Source organism: Merops nubicus, unplaced genomic scaffold, assembly GCF_000691845.1.
Source record: "Merops nubicus isolate BGI_N331 unplaced genomic scaffold, ASM69184v1 scaffold6821, whole genome shotgun sequence".
NCBI classification, from domain to species: domain Eukaryota; kingdom Metazoa; phylum Chordata; class Aves; order Coraciiformes; family Meropidae; genus Merops; species Merops nubicus.
In genome coordinates this window covers 50719-64211 of record NW_008587516.1, presented here as the reverse complement: position 1 = coordinate 64211, position 13493 = coordinate 50719, and the positions used below count along the sequence as shown (strand labels likewise).

Genomic DNA, 13493 nt, shown 5'->3' with positions numbered 1-13493 from the left:
TTTTCAAGAGCTTCTAAAAGTCAGAACCACTGTAGAACTATTCGGAAGAATTCACAATTCACTGAATCTATTCTGAATCTATTTTGTTAAATTCACAACCCATTTTATTAAAAATAAATGTCCGGATTACTATACAGATTAAACTTGTACAGTGACAATATGGAGAATGTGGATGTTCAGGACAGGTCTACCTTAGAAAATCACTTTCCCTAGAAATAAAAGCCTTCACACAGATCCCTTCTCATTTCATAAGACAAAACAAGCCTGAGCAAATATTTATCATTAAAATTCCTGCTTTTAAATTTCTGCATTCAGTACAAATTAATTCATGACTGAACTAGGTAAAGTATAATAAGTATATGTAAGTACATCCACTGCCATGTATTGACTTGGATAGCTCAAGCTCTAACAGCAGACACACAAAGGTAGATCCTTGAGCCTTTGCTCAGTCCTGGTCAAAATTATGTGATCAAATTTCTGGATTAAGCAGTACCTGAATTAAGTAACACAATGACTCTAAAGCTATCAGATACTTACTCTAGTATTATAAAACTGTTTTCAACACAGAACTCTGTAATTTCCAGTTACTTGTAAAATAACAAAATCAGTATCACCTCCAAATCATTCAACTTGATGTTCTTTTAAAACTGAAAACTTAATTCAGTTTCTGTTGAAAACCATTATTTTCATTGCAAATGTTCCTTGAACACTTTTCTGACCAACTTAGAAAGGAAAACCTGGAGCATATAAGACGATTATGTTACATTAGTTATGCTTAGTAAAGAAATACACGTTGTGATGGTTAAATACCAACTCACCTCCTTTTACGTATACGTTTTGCATTTTACACAAACTGAAATAGTTATTTTGACAGGCAATATCTTAATGTTTTTATTTGTAAAGTGGCCTGAGAGTTCAAGAGACAACTTTACTTAAGTAATTCCTAAATATATTTCCTAATGGATTTAATTACAAAGGTGTTTTATAGTTAAAACCAAAGTCTGCTGTTAGAGCTTGTGCTATCCAAGTCAATACATGGCAGTGGATATACTTACATACACTTATTATACTTTACCTAGTTCACTTTAATTAAGTTCAGACTACCTTTAATCAAGTATCTCAGGTGGAAAATTATGGATATTAAAAATATACAGACATAGTAAGTATAGAAGAGGTCATTTCCTCATTTCATTTTTTTTTTAAATTACAAATTAAAACCCCCTATTGTCAGTCATTTAAGAAGCATAAGTATTAGTCATCCTTTACTAAGAATTAATGATCTGCACCTCAGTGAATCTTGTAATTTCAAAAACAGTCTTATTTAAAAAAAAGGCACAAACAAAACACCATAAAAAGTGCTTTGGGGGACATCCAATACAATTTAATACACTCACCATAGAATTTTCCCTGTCACAAATTAAAAAAAAAAAAAAAAAAGTCGTCAAAAGTCTCATTCACATGCAAAATTAACTATGTGTAGAAACAGCTGGGATTCCTTTGAAACCACCTCACTTTTACAGATCAGCTTCAAATGAGAAGAATTATGTCATCTGTACCTAACTCAATATACTTGTGGCCCAAAACAATTTCTACTTGTTTTGCTTGCAAATGGAGTTTCTGCTACAGAGTAAAGTCTAACAGTACATAATAGAATAGCCATTCTGTATGTTGAAATCAATGTCTATTTTTAAATCATAACAATTCTTACAATACAGCTCTCTCTTTAAACTCCTTCCATTCAAACTTCCTTTCTGTTGCTAATCATTTAATGAAAATGGATCAATTCTCCTTTCTAATAAAATATTGTTAGCTCCCCAATACAGTGCCACTATGCATGAGTTAAAGGACAGAAGTTCATAAAGGTTTTTTACTAGACTATTTTTAAGCGCTTCTACCAGAAAATGTTAAGTGTCTATTTTGTCCTTGGTAGAAATCACAGAAGAAAAGTGAAGCTGTACAAAGATTATAAAAAATTAATGTAACTCCAGATGTACTAATCAAAATAGTCTATCAGCATCTGCTACTTAACTTCTCATGTTGGTGCTCATTTGTAAATAAACATTTTGCACTGGGACAAGAAGCAGGTGGGTAATGGAAAGCACTTGTGGGGGGCAGCAAGCCAACGGCAGGACATCTTGGGATGAAGCTGCACACCTAGCACATTTCACCTCTAGTAGAGAAGTCAAGGGAGGGGAAGATTTCTTGGAAATATTCAGAAAGCTTTCACTCTCTGTCAGGCGAGTAGCATGTGCTTGCAGCTCTTTGCCACATGAATATTTGAGTGTACAGCTCTTAGGACCTGATGGACATTCTGTCTTGTCTCCTGACTGGTTTCTTGTTGTTTTCAATTTAAGGTAAGATGAATCAAAATAATCTACTTGCTTATAAAACACCTGAAAACTGATGGCTTTATGCAGCTAAAACTGTATTTTTTAAAAAATACAATTTTGATTAAGGGGACAACAATACTGCTGTAAGCCCTACTTTTGCCTTTTTTCCCTTCTTCTCCCCTCTCCTTGCAAATGACAAACTGACTAGTTTTCATAAGCCTCTGCCTTGCTAGGTCTTAACTGCAGTTCTAGTCCTGGCCACAGAGAAGCATTCCCAGATACCTTCAAAGCATGCTCTCAAGGATGCAACGCAGCACAGCCCTGACAATTTTCAACAGCTTGAGCCACAGAAAGAACAAACTCACCTTGTTAGTCTTTGCAACCTACTGTGACCCTATCTGAGACCAAGGCAAAGCAATCCACTGTGCAGACATGCTCACTTCTACTTTCAGTTAGTCCTAGACATGATGTAAGCCAGCCCAAGCCACAAGGCCCTTTGCCTCCTCAGCTGTATGAGAGCTGCCTCAAAACCTCCCAACCGCTCTCTAAAAACAAGCACAGGAGCTAAGACCACAACTTTGCTGGATAAAAAACAAACAAAAAAAACCCCACCACACTAGACTCAATAATAAAGCAGTTTTATGGCAGTCATAACCTTCCTTCCTCTTCCTCTTCTCTTACAAGTCTTCCTTGTGGCACAGGTTATCCTTATTTCTCTTTTTCCTTTATAAAATTAACCATTAGCATCACTCCTAATTCATCCCAGTCCAAACACAATACATACCTAATTAAAGACAGAATAATTGTCTTCAGCCTATATTTATCATTAAACCTCTACAGTTCTATTTCAGACCTCAAGAGTTTGCAGACTTGTCTATTCTTGTCAGCTGTGCTACTCTGTTATAATAAAAATACTGTGTGGAAGCATTACCTTGCCTATACAACCCTAGACAACTGGAACTATAGCAACACTTAGCACCAAAAATTACTAGCATTTTTTATAAGAGGTTAGTTTTGAAACAATTGCATCGTGAGCACTGGAATTCAAAACAGGTCTCACTGGCACATCAGCTGTGAAAGACTCAGGCAGCGTGCCCTGTGACACTGCTCCACGGATATATCCTGCACTAAGCCAAACAGATTATTCAACTGTCAGTCACTGGGTGGTATGACCACAGCACAGGAGGAGCAATGTTTAAAACCAAGGTATTTTAATCCACTTATTTTGAACCAAAATCCAGCACCATATATTTTTCAGATAGGACACAAAAAAAAGATACTACTTAATTAAATCTGCACCCAGCACACATACTAACATAAACCAGTTGGGCACAAGAGACAGGTACACTGCTTGCATTCCTATTTTACAGCAAGGAGTGTCTGGAAAGTTGTAAAAGAAAGTCTGGTTTGCTTTGCAGTTTGTATTTTTGGAAGTAGCCTGGAGAAGAAATAATGAATATAGAAAACCTTAGAGAACATCTGAAGCCCACTGGTGAGTAGATTCTGCTGTGTTGAGCTTGCCAAACCAAAAGACATACTTATATATGTGCATACAGTCAGTTATGGAAGAGCTTAATTTAGAAGCCTACAGCAAAATTACTTTATGCTCAGGAAAGAGTAACCCTCATGCCCAAACTGTTCCCCATTTTCCAGACAATTAGTACTGAACTCAGAAAAATAAAAGGCATATTTCATTGGAATGGAACACCTAAGAAAATTACATTTACCATTTTTAATTCAGCTCTTGGCAAGAGACAACTTGCTAACCCAACTACTTTTACATTGCAATATCAATATTGCAGCATTCTCCAGATTTAACACATTCACAACTGATCCACAATAGATTATCAATACACAAAGCTCTTGGCTAAGTGCTTGCAGCTGCTCCCTTAGCCACTAGCTCCTTCTCATTTCTTCACTGCAAACACTGCCAGGAGCAATAGAGGACACTCAAACTCTGGTTCGTCTCCATTTTCAAACTCAGGCAATTTCCTGAATAAAATGTAAGCTTGCAATGTAGCAATGCTTATGAAAATTGTTGTTTCACATAAACAGAAAGTCCACAAGTTTGAAAGATCCCAGAGAGCCTCATGAACTGTACATACATACTGAATATACAAAAGAGAAAGTGAGCAGCACCAAAAAAAAAAGCTGATATACATATATATATATATATATATATATACATACAATAGTACCAAAACCCATTAAAAAATACTGCACAAGGCCCATTCAAAATTGAGATTAAAAACTATCTCATATGTTTAAAGTTTCTGTTATTTGCCTTCCAAGTGTTTAAACCATTACAGTGCATTTGGGTCATGCCCTGAAGCTTTGATATTAGACATATTATTTAAATGAAAGCTGCAATTTAAGCGAAAAATGATTGATGCCAGAAACATGAATTAAAGAAAAAAAAAAAGTGAGTATCTCAAATCCTTGATAGATTAGGCAATAATTACTACATGTCGAGCAGAAAATTAGTACATTTAAAACTTATATTTAATGATGAAGTGGGAGGTTTATTTTATTGTTCTCCTTAGCAACCTAATGACCTAGCTCTGGGAGAAATAGCTGAGGGCTTGAACCTATCCATAGAGCAGCAAGCTAAAATCTTCAGGCAGTTAAATAAGAATAGAGGCAGTGACTAAATCCACCTAGATTTACATGCCAGATTTTGCTGGAATTCTCCTTGAAACATCATAGCTAATGGAGTAATACTCATAGGTAGACCACGGTTTGCTGCCAAATGGAAAACTAAAGGACGGGACTCAGCACAAACAAGGAGAAAACAGCTCATGTCAGACACAACCAAACATGTAAAACTAACAGTAGAATACGACAAAATAACACTAAAATAGAGGGGGGGAAGGAAAGAAAAGCCTATAACAGTTTCCTCTATTATCTTAAAACATTACATATTATATTATACTTTTTAACTTCACTTAAAAAAAAAAAAACACAGATCACAATAGAAACTAGGATTAAATGGATTCTATCCTATATCAAGAAAGATAAGTTCTTCAATAGAAGAAGATTTTTTGTTAGACTTCCAGCAACCAGAAGCTCCCTGGTTGTTTGTTTATTTGGGGTTTTTTTTGTGTGTGTGAGTGTGTGTCTTTGATAAAGGAAGTTCTAATAAAGTGAATTTGTTATATGGCCGCTGTCAATTTTTTCCCTACCAGAAAGCAGAAAGTGAAGCTCTGAGAGGAAACAATGGGGAAGAGATTTTCTCTTCCATCAGCAAATAAAGCTGCAGTGATATCAATAGAAGGGGTGAATTGGACTCATAACTCAGTATATTTCCACCTGCCTTTCCATCTTGTAAGAGGAATGATACCACTGTGTGGACGGGAATTATACAGAAGAGGACAGTTGAATATTCTAAAATCATATTCTTATGTAAATCAGACTATCAATAAGTGCTTATTATTTATGCACAGAACCTTATGTTATTAAATAGCTTTTTAAAGCTTGCATACTGTGAAGATTTTACCAAATAAACAGGGTATATTTTTATAAATAAAATAGTATTTCTTCCACCTCTTCAGAAGAAATAACACTATGACTAAGAAATGAATAGTCTGAATATTTATTAGAATTAAAATGAGCAAAATATTACTTTTTCATTCCAGAATACACTAGATGCATATATTTTATACTTTTAAATTTATCTTTCTTACAAGTACAGAAAATATACTATAAAATACGATATTGAAAATACGGATTTTTTTTTCCTTGATATTTTATTTATTTCAGTTCTTCATTTTAGAAGTTTTGAAGCCAAATTTTTGCCCAGTTCTTGGATAGTTTCTTGGTAGTTTTGTTTTGTTTTAATGCACCAGAGCAGATGTTGTCAACATTTTAAATTTCCTGTTAGGTAAAATAATCATTACTGTGGTTTATGCTTTCAACTTAAAATAACATGATATCTAACCTGCCTGTCATTTAAATAGACAGTGTCAATATCAACAGGACAGATCTAAGAGCCTAAAATCTGTCACAGTGGAGAGTACTTAACAAGCAAGAATGATTTCCTTCCCCAAAAACTACAGCAATGGTTGTAGCTGGGAAGTACAGTGCAATAATGTTACAGTACATCCAGTAAAACCTGGCAATTTGAAATATTCACTCAGCAAACTTATATCCACCAAGCATTTGTAACCCTGTAACCTTTCCAGATGCTCATAATACATCCAGATTTACAAGGAAGGACAAAAGCTACAGACACATCTCCAGCTCTTGGAAGAACCCAGACATACTGAAACTTCTCAAAGGATGACTGAAGTAATCAGTTAATTCTATAATTTCCATATATTTCTTCCTTGCATCCAGTAAAACTTAGCTCATTGAATATCAAAATTTTAACTCTGAAACATCCTCTTAGCATGTGCCTTACATTTCCATAGGTCTATTCCTGAAAAGCTACCTGGGCATATAGTCCTGCCTATGGAGACACTGAAACCTTAAAATTTTAAAATTTTAAAACCTCTGTAGAAGAAATTCTATGAAGGAATAAAATGAGCAGCTAGCAAATCAAATACTGCAAAAAAAAAAAAAAATTAACTTGAAGTAATAGTTTTCACCTATAACTACAGTTTAAGTCAATATGATTTTCCTGTTACTTTCAATGGCACAATTCATTATTAAAATTAAGCGGGAAAAAAAAACTAAGTATTTTATTTGCATCTGTTTTTATTGTTTTACAGTCCAGTTACTTTGAATGATCAAGCCATTCCAATCAGTTCCTCCTTATTAGGAAAGTATCACAGGTTTTTACTGACTGAAGTTACTTCCTTGAGGAAAGCTACTTCTTTTTGTAAAAAAAAAGTTACCATATGTCATTAAAGAAATATTGTAAATTAGAATGTAAATGTATGCTCAAAGTTCTTTTAGAACACTAATTTTGATTTAAAATGCCACTGTGCTTCATGGTCTCCAACAGCACAATACTGACATTAACATAACTGAGAGATGGGAACGCCAAAAAAATTTAGAAATAAATAAAAAGTAAGAAAAAAGTAGAGGAGATCCCCCATAAAACCAGAAATAACTACCTGTTGTTAAGCTAGGAAGGAAAAAAAGAAAAAAAAAAAAAAAGAAAAAGAAAAAAGGTGTAAAGATTCCTTGATTTCCTAAAACCTCTGCCCCCAAGGCATGGTGTGTACTGCCCATGCAGAGTAGACGTGAAAGCATCAGAGGGAAGGAGGAAGAGATAGAGGGAGGGAAAGGGATACACAGCTACAACCCTGTAGCTATGACTTTCTAATTAAAAGGATTTTTGATAGGAATATAAATCTAACTTTCACACCAAACTGCTAGAGTTTGGAATTTTCACAGAAATCCTTATTTTTGGGAATCACAGGGTTATAGGTTTGCTGCTGAGATTGCACAAAAGCCTAATTAGTGGCAAAAAAAAAAAATTAATTAATTATCCAGAGCTATGGAGAACAGTATTCGCACAGAAACAAGTTCCAGATGATTTGTACAGAATATAATGAAGTAATAAATACAAGTAAAGCATTTAGTCAATTTAAAATAATCCTCATCTTCCACATGACTGTATATGTATTTTGACAATATAATATGATACTTTTAAAACAGGCTTTCAGTTTAATTTTTACAAATTATCCTTACAGATAATTACAGAAAAACTAGAGAAAATTAGAAAAAATAGAGAAATTTTTTTTTATTTTTTTTTAAATGTAATATAGCTCTGATAAAGTTCACATTCTTCATATGAAGTTTACAAGTTAGATGTAAGTATGGGACTGGATTCAGTGATTCACAGGTGACCTATTATGTTCTCCATCTCCTGATGTTCTAAGGGAAATAATTAAAAAACATTTGACTGAAGCTTTCATACTTGAATGGATCACTCTCCCAAACCAAGCAACTGAGTAAAATGGCAGATCCTAACTACAATATTTGATGACATGTATCTGTGAAACTCTGTATCTGTGGTTATCAGCTTTCCTCAGGATATCCAATGATCTTAACAATGAGTCTCTAGCACTGAAATTTTATTCTATACAGTCTTCTAACACATTCAAAGTGTCTGGAACTGGAACTGGTCTCTTTCTACATGTGCTGTCATAAACTAGGTAGACTCCATGCTCTTTTTTTTTTTTCTTTTAGTTTGTTTTTTTTTTTAAAGACCAGAGTTAAGAAAGGACATAAGAGCAGAAATTCAGTTTGTATTCTAACATTTGTGTCTATGAACCCAACAATCTCACATTTTGAAATGTGTTCACAGCCAAAACCAATTTGAAAATGGCTGCTCTGCAGTTCATTTCATCCAAATGAAACAATTTGGAATACCAAATGCTTTAACACTACGGTTTGCCCTGCATAAGCCTTTGGTCTACGAAGAACGTAGGAATGGGGCTGTAGTACATGTGACAAAACCAGGGATTTTCAGTCTGAAATGACAATTTTAAATTTGCTCTTGAAAAGTCAAACTTCAAATCTCCATTTCCTCCTTTTTGTGGAACGGCTGTACCTCTTGACCAAGACTGGAAAATCCACCACCAGGACAACCTTCCTTTTCTCTTCTAGTCCAGTAAATAGGATAAAAAAAAAAACTTTTATGACAGACAAAGTCCAGACAGCAGACTGATATGGCTGAGCAGCACAACCAACCAATTCAGAGCAGTGATAAATCATGATGAAATGGACAAAAGACCAAGGGCAAGCAATAGCAAAATATATATCTGAAACACAGACTGGGTCTGTAAAGGTCTAAAAAGAGTGCCTTAGACTGAATGGTAGTTGGTAGAGGATCAAAACTATGAGCAAAGAAACTGTTTCCTGTAGTTTCAGTGTTAGGATGTAACAAAGCAGATTTTTTTACTTTTCTTTACCCCATTCTCTGTAACTAGGTAGAATGGCATCAGCATATGTCCATGGCACACTGGAAATGAAACCACTCATTAACATCTGGAACTGGTTAAGTGTTTGGACACAAAAAGAGGGACAACTAACTCCTGAGTGAAGACTTAGTTCAGAGCTTAAAGATATTACCACACTTCAGCCTTTGTAATGATGGAATGTCATCATTAAGCCCTAAGTTTGGTTTCCCATCTCATCCTGAAAGTCTCCAATTAGCTAGACAAAAAGTCCCAGAGGTACCACTGAAAATGTAGACCTGCCAGCACACTTCTTTCTCACAGATCTAGACATAGCCTCTGCATCAGATATTTTTGTTTCTTAACTATTTATCAAGCAAATCATTAAGGGCATGATTCAAGCCAGTTCATTAAGTGTATCAAGGATGAATCCATAAATCCAGTAGAACAGGGCTCATGTTAGGCAGAACATAACCTCCTGGCACCTCTCCCTGCTGGAGAGGAATAAGCTGTATCTGTGCCTTTTCCCCAGTTCCAACCAACACTGCTAAGACAACTTTGGTATCAGATACTATTTAAAATAACTATAAATGTGAAAGGAATAAGGTTCCTCTCAGATAATGCAGTGTACATCATAGAATGAACTGAAACAACTTTAAATATACGGCTATCTATGGTTAACTTTTAATGTGTTCTTTCTCCTACCTGCAAGTTACTCCAGTAATTCTTTGTTCTTAGTTATGCTCTATTTTAAGTTGCAAGTTCTTCCTCTAAACAAACAAAATAAGCTATTCCAGTACCAAACAGGACACCCTAATTGTACTTTCCATGACAGGTCTACACATTCCTCTGCTCATTATTTAATGATAAGGGAAATTCTCTCCAACACCGTGCAACTTAATATGTTTCCAAAACTCTAAAAAAATCTAATCACTGTAGATTCTCATCAAGGTGTGTGACAAACAAAGTTAATATAATTACCAATTTTGCAGGTATTTTTTACTTAAATAATTAAAAGAAATCCTTAAAAAAAAAAAAAAAAGGAAGACAACTATAGGCAAATCTTTTATTTCTTTTTGAAGGGCATTTTTTAAATCTGTAGTGTCTGCAAAATATTTTGATATGTGTGATGTAATTCTTTAAAAAAAGATAAATTAATATTGTAATTCTTAGGAAATGTAGGATCCATCACTAAAACAGTCAGGGCAATCACAAAATCCAAAAGCAAAACAAACCAGGAAAAAAAGTTACTATACACTAGGCAGAAATTACAATAACTTTGGACTACATTTAATTGTACTCACAGTTGACACTGGTCTCCTTTGATTCCCTTAGTCGTGCAGAAACATTTTCCTGTTTGCATGTGACAAATATTTGCATGTCCACTGCAAGTGCAAGCTATAAAATCAAAAAGGAAAAGTGAGATTTCTTTACAACTAAAGGAATTTTCATGGATTTAATATTTCATCTTTAAACACATAATTTCCTACAAGCTGTATTTAAAAAAAATAAATAAATAAAATTTCTACTTTAATTCTTAGCTTCTTTAAAGAACATTTCTCTAGCACATCATTTAGTTTATTTTCTGCAGAGTAAAGAACTAGGCACATCTCTTTAGGGACTCTCTTCCAAAACTTAAATAATAGCAGTTAGAGAGCAGCCATTAAAGTCTACCACTTCAATGTGCAATAGAGAAAATTATTAGCAATACCATCTGTACAAGGTGAAATCCTGACCAACGGAAAAAGCAATGGCAGAATTCTATTAGTTTCAAATGTCTAATTAAAGAAAGCAACATAGTAGATGGTTGGTAGAACATCTAGTATAATTGGCACTCTTGCTTTTGACAAAAGCGAACAGAAGGCAAGCTTTGAAACCACTTGAACAAAGGCAGAGTTAAAATTACAATTAAAGTCCACAACAAGAATATCCTAGAAGCAAAACATGAGCATCTTTAAAAGCTCCTGCGATTTGAACTGGAGGAGAATCACAGAAAGATCATCACTCCACTGCTTTTTAAATTCCATGCATCAAGCAAATCTCTCCCCAGTGGTCTGCTCAATGCCACTCTTACTGCCCAATTGATTCTCACCTCAAAACAAGTCTCCATGTTCCAAATTCATGAGCTTTCTTTTTGCTTCTCCATACCATGTTTATATTACTTGCTACCTTGTTTAGTCAGTCCTCCCTCTTCAACAACCAAACATACAGAACGTAATAACGTCCCTCTGGTAAATGTGTCAATAAGTTCCCATGTCTTACTGGAATAATTACTTGTTAATATTCACACTGTATTTAAAGTCTTTCTTTAATACAAAGTAACTCTGAACCTACCTTGATGAACATATGCTTCCACTAAAGTTTTAATTACAACTCAGATAAAAGATCTAATATATGTAGACTCCTGCTTGGGAACAGATATGAGAGTATGTGGTGACACATATATAATAAAAGTTTATCTTCCACTTTAGAATCCTAATATTAAATTTTTATCAGAGGGACTAAGTTTTAATGTTCCTATTTTACTGATAAGGAATAACTCTCAATGAATACTTCCATGACAGTGTCCCATGCCCTACACACTCTAAACTCTCTGCCCCAGTCTAAAACAAATTGGGGATAAACGATCAGATTAGGACCACAATTATACATAAGACATTACAGAATACTTCAACGTCAGGAATTCTGTGGTTTGTTCAGCCTTCAGAACCTGTTCAACAACCAGCTGAAGCTGAAGGAGCAATTCTTACTAAAGAAGTACTAGAGATTCAAATTGCCTGCAAGAAACATGTACCAGAAATTTCTCTGCAGCATATAGTGACACAAGATGTTTTTCTCTTTCATAATACAGCTTGTAATAACATTTCTGAAAAACATTTAGTTACCACAGAGGGTTAAATATTTTAATATTTCTATGATCTTGATACCCTACAATAAAAGTTCATAGAAGGGCTGCTACTATATAATCAGTTATGTTATCCTAAATTCATTTATGTATTCCCCTCTACATTCATGGAATTATTATTCAGGCACTTTAAGCTGGAAAAGCCTCATCTCAAAAGTTAGTTTTAATTGTGAAAATCTTTGCTATGCTTTCAGTGAAAAACAAAGGAATATATTTTTAACAGCTTATTCTGCTTATGGTTAACTTAACAGTGATACACCATCACAAGGCATCACAAAAGTTATAAAGGAGCTAAAAGTCTGAATTCCAAGTCACATTCCAAAAGCTGTCAATATGTTGACAAATACAGAAGCTATTGTCAACAACCTTATTGATTACTTCCATAGTTATTGCTCAGTTAATAGGAAGTAGATCACAAATGTGAAAAACAGAACTTCTTTTACTTGAGTAGCTTTTATTTAGTAAAGTATTTAAACACTGAGTTATACTAGCCTTTGAACACCATACACTATGCATTCTTATCACTTTCTTAAAAAAAAAGGTAAAATGGATTATACAGTAAAAGTAACACATATAGTGATATGAGACTTCATGGAAGGGCAAAACCATTTCCTTTGGCAGCTCAGACATGACTTCTATAGCCAGTCCATGGAATTGCTGACAAATGAAACTTTTCAGCATCACACATCCTCAGGGACATCTAAATCAAATCAGTGCCTATATAGGGCACTTTAGTGTACTATGTGCTCATTCACACAGCAATCCAGAGATGAACTACTTTCCAGTCAGTCAGGTATCTCCTTCCATTTGAACTGCATCATGTTTTAGTCACTGCACATTGGTGTCTTTGATGTTTCCTGGATTTATACTGGAGAATCATTATATAACAAATATCTGACAATTCACTTTCCCATGGACTTATGTCTAAATTTTGACCTGTGTGTATTCATAGCACACACAAATAAAGGCTACACCCATGGTTTGGTGTCTCTCACCAAAACCATGAACATTGCTGTGCTACCTCGCTCTCATCTTCATGGCACATAAGAAGCTTCTTTAGTGCATTAAGATCAGTATGGTTGGTGAAGGAGAAGAAAGGTGTTCAGAAGACTCAGAACCTTGTATTCTGCATTTCTCATCAAGTCTCATCACAAGATGAGATCCTCATCAAGATTCCATCACAAGTCTGTGATAAATGGATTCCTACCAGTCTGTAGACCTCTAAGTGGGAAGAAACATAAAAAAAAAAAAAAAACACAACACAAAACACAGGTTGGATGGGACCTTGTGCAACCTGGTCTACTGGGAGGTGTCCCTGACCATGACAGGGACTATCCAACTATCGGGTTGGAACTAGATGATCTTTAAGGTCCCTTCCAACCCAAACCATTCTATGATTCTATATAAGAC

General features: G+C 34.7%; 1 protein-coding gene across 1 annotated transcript in view; it reads right to left on the bottom strand.

Moving 5' to 3' along the window:
- Nucleotides 1-13493, bottom strand: part of LOC103781232 (attractin-like protein 1) — a gene marked incomplete at both ends in the record, with an annotated part of 144874 nt that overhangs the window by 88987 nt on the left and 42394 nt on the right. Inside the window, one exon of the mRNA XM_008948937.1 lies at nt 10483-10576. Coding sequence (XP_008947185.1) covers nt 10483-10576 — 94 coding nt within the window. The remainder of the gene's footprint in view (nt 1-10482; nt 10577-13493) is intronic.